This window comes from Marmota monax, unplaced genomic scaffold (genome assembly GCF_021218885.2).
Source record: "Marmota monax isolate L192 unplaced genomic scaffold, Marmota_monax_Labrador192_F-V1.1 WCK01_AAM20220418_F8-fsc00125, whole genome shotgun sequence".
Taxonomy (NCBI): Eukaryota; Metazoa; Chordata; class Mammalia; order Rodentia; family Sciuridae; genus Marmota; species Marmota monax.
Genome location: NW_026695235.1, coordinates 5,880,601 through 5,890,535, shown reverse-complemented (window position 1 = coordinate 5,890,535; position 9,935 = coordinate 5,880,601). Strand labels below are relative to the sequence as shown.

Sequence of the window (9,935 nt, the reverse complement as noted above, 5' to 3'; positions counted from 1 at the left end):
CCCCAGGCTCCCTCTGCCTGCTCTGAGATATGGGCATGTTTGTAACTGTCTGCAGTGTGTGGGGGGGTGCTGCCGGCTTGTCTAGCAGATATAACCAGCTTCCTCTCCAGTGTGCAAACCCCAGTTTGGTCTCCTTTTGCAGTTCATCTCAGCTTCCCTTATTCCACTTAAATCTGAGCCCCTTTAGCTTTTCAGGTGAGCTGGTTGTAACACCTGCCTGAATCCTTCATATCCTATATTCAATATGAGACTCAGTTTCTCTTTCTCTTCTGATTTTCTTTCTCTTTTTCCCTGTGAATGGGTCTTATGTGCTCCCATGTGGTCTTGAACACTTAGATTCCAGCTTTGAATCTGCACAAGCATCCCAAGCAGTGGCACAACAGGTGTGTACCACTGCACACACCTCTCAGAAATGGTATTTTTGTATGTAATTTTACATTTTCTGAAAATTTTATTTTAGCAGCGTGTACCTTACTCTTCAGGTTGAGAAATAAATCTTAGCAGTAGGATAGAATGTCCTCTTTCCCCCATCGCAGAGGTGCCCAGGAACCTGAATATGGGATGATGATTTCTTCAGAGCTCTTGAAGAAGCCAGAGGTCATTAAGGTATTAAGGAGACTTATCTTTGCATTTCAACTGTACATTTCAAAGCCAGCACTTGATTACTATAGTCTTGACCTAGACATTGTGTATGTTCTGGTGTCTGCTTACAGAAACAAAATAACTAGGAGGAAATGAACAACCCTATTGAAGGGTCAAACCTGGGAACCAAATCTCCGTTTTATTTTTTAAATGCTTTTTTAAAATTGTAGAGGGACACAATATCTTTATTTTATTTGCTTATTTTTATGTGGTGCTGGGGACAGAACCCAGGGCCTTAAGCATGCGAGGCAAGTGCTCTACCACTGAGCTACAACCCCAGCCCCCAAACCTCTCTTTTAAAAGAAGAGCTGGTTCTCAGGGGTGCTCACTCTTCAGGTCCCCAGGCATGGCAGCCCCTGGGGCAGAGTGAGAAGTCCTGCGAGTTGAGGTGTGGACAGCATGGATCCAGGCTGTGGGAGGGAAGGAACAGTGGACACTTCCTGATGCCCTCTGGAGCCAGCTGGGCGATGGGCATTGAACAAGGACTTCTCTCTGCCACCAGGGGTGACATTGCTCTGATCCCAGGTGTGACAAAAGCACACACCTTGTGGTACACGTGCCAGGCACCATTTTCAACACTTACACTGACGTGTCATCCCATGAGTGCTTGACAGTTAAAGAAAGCCAGACACAGCAAGGCGTGGCCACTCTGCTTGAGCCACTGCTAAGTAAGGTGCCAGATCCTGGGCTTTCCTTTTCCATTTCTAATTTTTATTCATTGTTGTGGTACTGAACTGTGGACCTGAACCCATGACTTCACCCATGCTAGGCCAGTGTTCTACCACCGAGCCACACCCTCACCCTCCCCAAGTTTTCAAAGCTCACAATAAACAAAAAAGTGGAAAAATGGTAATCAGTGTCTATATATACATCTATGGTCTGCAATTCCAAACATCCTGTTATGCTCTTCTACTTCTTTGTATTTTGGAACACATGGGAGTATTACAGTTGTGGGATACTCCATTCCTACTTAGGAACACTCACATCCAGGCGTCTCTATAATACTTCTCTCAGCTCAGTCATAAGTGACCATGCACACAGCACCCACTCACTCTTCTCAAGCTGCTGGTTGTTTTCACACAATGACCTAGGCTTTGGGAAGACACCAGGGCAGCTGCCTTTGCCTTGGTGGTAGTGCGTTTTCGTGGGGGAGGGGTAAGCCATAGTCCAGGGGCCACATCCAACTCTGATGCTTGTTTTGCTAAGTGTGTCTGCTCTCCTGTTTGATGAGTAGTTGCAACTGACTGCAGAGCCCACAGAGTTTAAGTGTTTAAGGCCTGGCTCCTTCTAGGTCTGACCATGCCTGAGTTCCACTCTCTCTCCCCTTGACCTAGCTTTTACAGTGACCAAGCTCCTGGCATGGAGTTTGCTTCAGCATGAAAGCAGTCTGCAGAGTGGACATTTATCAAGAATCCTTTATTCACTTGCTGATTTCATTAGTTATTTTCAGCAATTTCGCTTTTCTCTCCCTGTGTCAGAATCAGAAAAGACCTCAGGGAATTAGTGGTGCCTGAGTGATTTCCCTGCTCCACCTGTGACATGTGACACCTAAGGATGTCTTGTGGGATTTTTTTTTTTTTTTGGTCTAAGGATAATTTTGAAAGCATAATTGTCCTTTGGGTCACATCAGTGCAGGATAGCAAGTGGAGACCATGGTGGAGGTGTGAGTAGAGGTCTCCACTCACTAACTTGTTTATCCTGAACAAACTGCCCATGAGGCCCCTCTGCCTCTGGGGGCAAAAGGGCCAAGTACACGGGGGTCTTGGCTCCTTCTTCCGGACTCTTGGTGGCCGAGGGTCCTGTCATGTCGGTTCTCACCCACCCTGGGCAGCAGGCATTCAGCAGGATCTTGTCTCCTCTCCTCTGCTCACTGAGTTTCCAGGCATAGATTCTGGACAGGACTGTGACACCAATCTTGGACACTCCATAGGCAGAACTGGGCCAGCCTTCTTTTTTGTGCACTCCATTCTTTGTGTCTTCCACAAACTTGTTCATGAGCCCCACCAGCTCTTCCTCTGTGATGGTCTCGCTTCGAAATTTCTGCTGCAGCTCTGGGCTGCACTCTTGAAGGCTGACCATACTCATCAAGCTGGAGACATTCACCACTCTGCCTAAAATACATTCCAAACCATCATACATTCATTCGTATGAACATGTAACATAAAATCTACATGAGAACAGTGAAGATCAAATTTACTGAGATGTTAGAGCAGAAAATTTTCATTTGAAAGAGCGCTACCAGTATGATCTTTAGGAGAAACAGACATGGACCGTTGGGTGGTTGCATAAGGAACTTCCATAAAGAATGTTCTGGGATCACAGGGTACCTGTGAGCACAGAAGTTTCAAGGAAGCTGTACACTCAAGTGACAACTCTAAGCCACACATCTCGTTGTTGTAAAGGCGGCTGGCTGCCAGTGTGTCCTTAATGAGAGGTGGGTCTCACTGAGTGGAGGAGTGCTAAAGCAGTTTTCAATGGAAGACTAGGAGAGTCTGTGGCATGCACAGCATGAAACACTTTGATGGGGAGATGAAATGAGCCAGGAGGGAGATAGGGACAGATCACGGTGTCACTGTGAACCATGCTGAGGGCCTGGATGTCTCCTGGAGGAGTCTGGGAGTGCCTGGCACAGCTTCAGCAGAAGCAGACACTGTGTAGAGCCCTGGGAAAGGGCATGACTCAAGAAGGGAGGCCTCTCAGGAGGGTTTGCAGGTGTGTGCATGGTCAGCTGAGGGCCCATTTAGGGCTGGGATGAAGGATTCAGGTGATTCTCAGTGGGCACAATCTTTTTAATTTTAATTTTTTTTCATTTCAGCAATCGAACCTAAAGGTGCTTAACTGAGCCACATCCCCATCCTGTTCTTTGAAATTTGAGGCAGGTTCTTCCTATATTGCTTAGAGCCTTGGTAATTTTCTGCGGTGGGTCTTGAACTTGCAATCCTCTTGCCTCAGACTCCTGAGTTGGTGGGATTTCAGGGGTGTCCCATGATGCCCAGCTCAGTGGGCACAATCTTAGCACATGGGCATTGTTGATGTGGGGGCAGAGCCTCGTGACCACCAGGGTGGCCACGATGGTGGATGGCCAGGAATATTTTGAGGAAGATGGACATCCTCTCAAATGTCAGTTTAGATTGGGGGTATCATGAGTTATGGAGGATCAGGAACATCCATACGTGTGAGTTGGTTTGGGAGTGTTTTGGGCAGGTGACAGGTTTAGTGGGGCTGGGTCTAGCGAGGTGGTCCTAGTCCATGAGTCTGAATGAGGGTGAACAGAATGGAATCTAGGGCCTTTGTCAGTAGGAGGGAAAGAAGAAATAAAGAGCTGCTCTGAGGAGACATTTGAACAGACACTTGAGGATACCAAAGAGCCAGGTGCAGGGAGCCACTGGAGAAGGGGGTTTGGGGAAGTAGAGCTGCACCTGGCAGGTGGAGGCCCAGCAAGGCAGGGGCACAGCTGCAGCAGGAGAGGCCAGGGGCAAGGAGAGGAGACTGCAGGAGGGCAGGACCAGATCACCCACCCCACTCACCTTGTGGTTTTATGAGGGGGAGTAGCTCTGTGCAGACATCCCGGGTACCAAAAAAGTTTGTTTTCATTGTGGCTTCTGCTTGAATATGAAAGGGTGTCGTATCAGCCACTTTTAAGAAAGAAATTAGAGACCACAATAAACAGTTGCCATAGGTAGAATTTCTTAGAAATAGTGCACGGGATATCTGGTACCCTCCAAGTAAAGTCTTCTGTCTTGTGTAGCATGCCTAAAAGTCAGGGCTGGCGGGTGGCTCAGTGGAAGAGCACTTGCCTAGTATGCGTGAGGCACTGGGTTCTACCCTCAGTACCACGTAAATATAAAATAAAGATATTGTGTCCACCTATAACTAAAAAATAAGTATTAAAAAGTCAAATTTCCTTGTTCAATGATGTTCTACCATTTTTATCAGATGACATAATGAGGGAGGCACAGACAAGCATGCACATGCAGAATCTTGGTGTAAGCATTGTTCTTGCATTTTCTATATTAAAAACCAGTTAAAAGTCCATCCTGTGCCCTAATGTCCAATCTTAGAAAAACTGTAAACATCAAAGGAAACAATCAAGAACAGAATGGGAGTTAATCTTTGCCACCTGCACCTCAGATAGAGCATTAATACCCAGGATATGTAAAAAGCATAAAAAACTTAACACCCCCCAAAACCCCCCAAATAACCCAATTAATATATGGGCAAAGGAACTGAATAGGCACTTCACAGAAGAAGCAATAGAAATTGTCATCAAATATATAAAAACTGTTTAACATCATTAGCAATTAGAGAAATGTGAATTAATATTACACTGAAATTCCATCTCTGTTCAGAATGGCAATTATCAAGTATACATGTAACAATAAATGTTGGTGAGGATGTAGGGGGAAAGGCACACTTATACATTGCTGGTGGGACTACAAATTGGTACAACCACTCTGGAAAGCAGTATGGAGATTTCTCAGAAAGCTTGGAATGGAATCCCCATTTGACCCAGTTGTCCCACTCCTGGCTACATACCTAAATGACTCAAAATCAGCATACTACAGTGGTGCAGCCAAATCAATGTTTATAGCAGCTCAGTTCACAATAGTTAAGCTATGGAACCAACCTAGGTGCTCTTCAACAGATGAATAGATAAAGAAACCATAGTACATATACACAGTGGAACATTGCTCAGGCTTAAAGAAGAATGAAATTATGGCATTTGTAGGTAAATGGATGGAACTGGAGATAATATGCTAAGTAAAATAAGCCAATCCCCCCAAACAAAGACCAACTATTCTCTCTGATATGTGATAGCTAACACACAGTGTGTGTGTGAGTGAATGTGTGTGTGTGTGTGTGTGTGTGTGTGTGTGAGAGAGAGAGAGAGAGAGAGAGAGAGAATAAAAGTTCCTTAGATTAGACAAAGGGGAATGAAGGGAAGGGAATGAGAAAGACAGTAGAATGAATCAGACGTAACTTTCCTGGGTTTGTATATGAATACATGACCAGGGTAACTCCGCATCATATACAACCACAAGCCTGGGATACTGATTAGAATAAGTTAACTCCAAGTATGTATGTCAAAACACACTCTACGGTCATGTATATATGAAAAGAATAAAAAGAAAAGAAAAACTGTGTAAAGAAAACCTGGGAAAGATCCCCAGGAGCCCCAGCCAGGCAAACGCAATGTCCATTTGGCTTGCACTTTCCCTGCCTCTGCGGGGCTCTGCTTTTCCTACCGCTCCCAGACGCGGTTGCTTCTTTCTAGGGAGGCTTTTCTGGACCTAGGTGCGGCCTGCCAGGACTCCCCTGTGCGCACCCGCCGCTTACACTCGAGGGCAATGCCCGCGTTGTTGACCAGCACGTCGAGACCCCCGTACTCCTTGCGCAGGAAGTCGCGCAGTGCGCGGATGCTCTGTAGGTCGTCGATGTCCAGCTGGTGGAAGAGCGGGCTCAGGCCCTCTGCCTGCAGCTGCTGCACCGCTGCCCGGCCTCGCTCCTCGTTGCGCGCGGTGAGCACCACGTCCCCCGAGAACTGGCGACAGAGGTCGCGCACGATGGCAAAACCGATGCCCTTGTTGGCTCCGGTGACCAGTGCCACGCGGCGGGGAGACGACATGGCTGGGTGGGCAGCGCGGGACACCTGCGTAGAAAGTGGACGCAGCGGCAGCTAGACGCGCGCCCCTTTAGAGCTTCTTCCAGTAGCAGACGGCGTGAGGCACACCTACAGGTCGGGGACCTGGCATCCCCGGCCCAATAGGCAGGCGCAGGCGCAGGCCAACCCCGGCAGGTGGCGGCGCAGTGAGACACTCCAGTTTGGGCCAAGGACTCTTGACTGGCTTTGCGTCCGTGCAAAGAGCCAAGCTCTCAGCCACACATTTTGTTTGCAAAAGTCGCTGCTTGTCTTTAGTGGTGTGTACTCAGAGAACGGTGTCACCTGCTGTGCCATTTCTTGAGGGAAGTATCAGAGCAGTTTACGATTAAAAAAAAAAAAAACAGAATAGTTTATGATGCGCGGAACAGACAGGCTGGGGGAGTCGAAATGGGCGGGGAGGTAGGCGGGGCAGATCACAGGCACCCCTCTGAACCACCAGAGGGCTTGGACTTTCTCCTGAAGGGTTTTGGGGAGTGAAGTCGCCAACAGACCCTGTGCAGAACGCTGGGAAAGGGAAGATTCAAGAAGACTTTGCGAAACCTGCCAGTGGAAGGCTGAGGGGTTCAACAGCCCTTTCCCATTTGCGGTGTGACTAGATCTGTATTGACTCCCCAGCAGCCGTCCTGCCTGTAGAGTTCACTTCGCCTCTTCCCAAACTATCTGATTATTCACAGTTGTGCTTGAAGAAATGGGGCTTCTATGTAGATTTTTCTTTCTTTCTTTCTTTTTCCAATTGCTCATGTTGCACCCGAAATCTTTGTAACTGGAAGTGTAGAATGAACTGGAAGAAAATTCCAGGACATCAAATTTCTGCTGATATCACCCTTTGTATATGAAAGCAGAGCTGCTTGCCGGTCCTTTTCAAGAATGGAGGGAAATATTTACTAAATCGACAGTTACTTCATCATGTATTTGTAAGAACACCATCTGAGAGCTGCAGTGTACAAGTGCCAGGGCACATCACAGCCCTTCACACACACACACACATACAAGCACACACACACATCACATGTCAGGATGTACCTTTCTTTCCCCATTTTAAGATGAAGGAATGGACTCCTGCTGAGAAAGTTTATAAGTTGGTTCAGTGGTTCGAATGAGTTTTCCTCATCCCTTGCTACTTACAACTAGGGAAGAGGGGACTAGATCAAGTTTCATTTCTGTCCTGTTCCACTAACCACAGTGCCATTTAAATCTAAATTGAGCAAGTTAAGGCAATTAAAAAATTCTGGTTTTAGTTTCAGTTGCCACATTTGAAGTGCTCAAGATTCACACGTGTGAGTGACCACTGTATCACGCAGTGTATATAGAGGGTACTTGCATCATTGCAAAAAAGTCTTTTGCATGGGGCTGCTTTACACAAATTCTAATTTTGTTGCTATTTCAAGGTGATTTTCCTGGCAGTAGCTTAACAAAAAGTCAAAGAATCTTGCTTTTTTCCAGTGGAAATTTTCATTGAGGTAATGATAAAGTTCACTTGTAAGAAAACAATAGAGATTTACAGGTCCCCCAGTTTCCCTCAGTCTGCAAACTCTAGTACGACATCACACATTTTTTTTTTAATTTTTTGTAGTTGTGTATGGACAGCAGGCCTTTATTTTATTTGTTTATTTCCATGTGGTGCTGAGGATTGAACCCAGTGCTTCAGACATGGTAGGCAAGTGCTCCTCCAGTGAGCTACAGCCCCAGCCCTCACACATATGTTGACAACAAAAGAATGCACAAGTCTTCTTACTTATGGGTGGTAGTTCTGCATTTCCAGGAGCAGAAGAACCTCTGTTGTTGCTGTAGTGTAACCAAACTCTCTGCTCTTGCTCCAAACCCCAGTCTATCCCCTGTCAATCAGGCATCTGCTCCCCTTTTCTCCAGGTTGTTGTTGGAAACTTGTTACACAGACGAAGCCTAGGATATGTAACCCTCTGGGTTGTCTTTTTTACTTGGCTAATGAAGTGGCTTTGGGTGTTCTCCGTCACCTGAGTGTAGGTTTGGTCTGTGGTTGGGTGGTCTCTCCACACTGCCAGCTGCTTTCTTCTCTAGGTGTGGTGAGCCAGTGCAGGAGGACGTGGATTAAGGACGTGGGTTGAGTTAGATTGAGTAGGAGCGTCACTCACTAATGGTTGGTGGTGCAAGAGCTTGAAACAAGAGAGCATCTGCTGATTAAAAAGGCAGTGCCTGAGAGAGGGCTCTGGATCACGATTTTCAGGCTGGTTTGTTTATGCTTTCAGAACTGGTCCCCACACAAGAGTTGACAGTTCAATGGGGCTAAATGCTCCAGAAAATACAGTATAGGAACCATCAAGTGTTAATAAGAAGTTGCGCGACTAGGGTTGTAGCTCATTGGAAGAGCGCTTGCCTAGCATGTGTGAGGCACTGGATTCAGTCCTCAGCACTGCATATAAATAAACAAATAAAATATATGTCCATTGACAACATTTAAAAAATATTTTAAAAAAAGTTTCTGTTACCGCATCAGTCCTGTTTTTCTCATTGCCAGTCACTGAGACAGCTTTGGCAGAAGAGAAGGAGCTTGTTTACTTGGCTCTGGTGCACGGGATGACCCAATTCTGAAGTCCTGCCACCCCCACAGTAGGGTTTGGAGATGTTTATGGGATAAAGAAGAGGGTGGTCTGACAAATGGGAATATGTGATTGTAGTTGACGTAATCAGTGTTCTGAGTATGCATAATCAACCTTTATGTCTCCTCATGGGTTATATGTTCAAGGGGTTGTTAGCATGAGAAGAGGGTGCAGTTTTTGGCCTTTTGATGTCCAAACATGCCTGTCAGACAGCGTTTTGGACAAAAGTGACCTTCTAGTCCTATAAAGGAATCCTAAGCAACCCTTATCATATTTGTCAGAGGTTTACCTATAGCAAAGGTAGTGGGAGAGTAATACCATATTGCTCAGCACTGTGACCTCCAAAATGAGTGATGTTTAACTGAAAGGAAGTAACTAAAATCAAGTTCAGCTAGAGGATTTATTGTGGTTCCACTCAGTCTCATTAGCATATGAAAAAGGTTATATTAACTATCAATTGGGGAAAGAAAGAATTATTCCTAAATTGGTAGTTCAGAAAGGGAGTCACGATTGGAAATAGAAATTAACACCTGACAAGAGTCAGTCAATAACTTCCAAAGACAGAGAAGAAAATCGACTTATAAATGCAAGTACAAAACAACTATAAAAACATACTATAAAAAAATAACATCTATATTTTCCATTTGGGTGAAGGACCTTATAAGCATAGGCATTAATTGACATCTTTACTATCTCTTGGTTTAAAACAGGTATTTTATTTTTTTTAAAGAACACACTTCTGGGGCTGTGGTTGTGGCTCAGTGGTAGAGAGCTTGCCTAGCACACATGAGGCACTTGGTTTGATCCTCAACACCACATAAAAATAAATAAACTAACTAAAGATATTGTGTCCATCTACAATTAACACCCCCCCCAAAAAAACCCCAAAACATACTTCCTTGGTGTCCATAAAAAGATGTAGGAAAAATCTGTTGTTAAATCACGCATTTTGAAGTTCTCAGGGTCTTTCCTTGCCATGATGATTGAGCCTTACAGAACAGTCTTCTGGCATGTTATACTTGCTTAGTAGGTTCAATATACCTTGCTAAAAGAAT

At 45.5% G+C, this 9,935-nt stretch overlaps 1 protein-coding gene across 1 annotated transcript; it reads right to left on the bottom strand.

Moving 5' to 3' along the window:
• Positions 1-2,039: 2,039 nt before the first annotated feature.
• Positions 2,040-6,586, bottom strand: LOC124089269 (carbonyl reductase [NADPH] 1). The gene is made up of 3 exons (XM_046439264.2): positions 5,980-6,586; positions 4,170-4,277; positions 2,040-2,753 (listed from the first exon to the last, which is right to left on the bottom strand). The coding sequence occupies exons 1-3, from the start codon at positions 6,266-6,268 to the stop codon at positions 2,269-2,271; spliced, it is 882 nt and encodes a 293-aa protein (XP_046295220.1). The 5' UTR covers positions 6,269-6,586; the 3' UTR covers positions 2,040-2,268.
• Between the last annotated feature and the right edge of the window lie 3,349 nt (positions 6,587-9,935).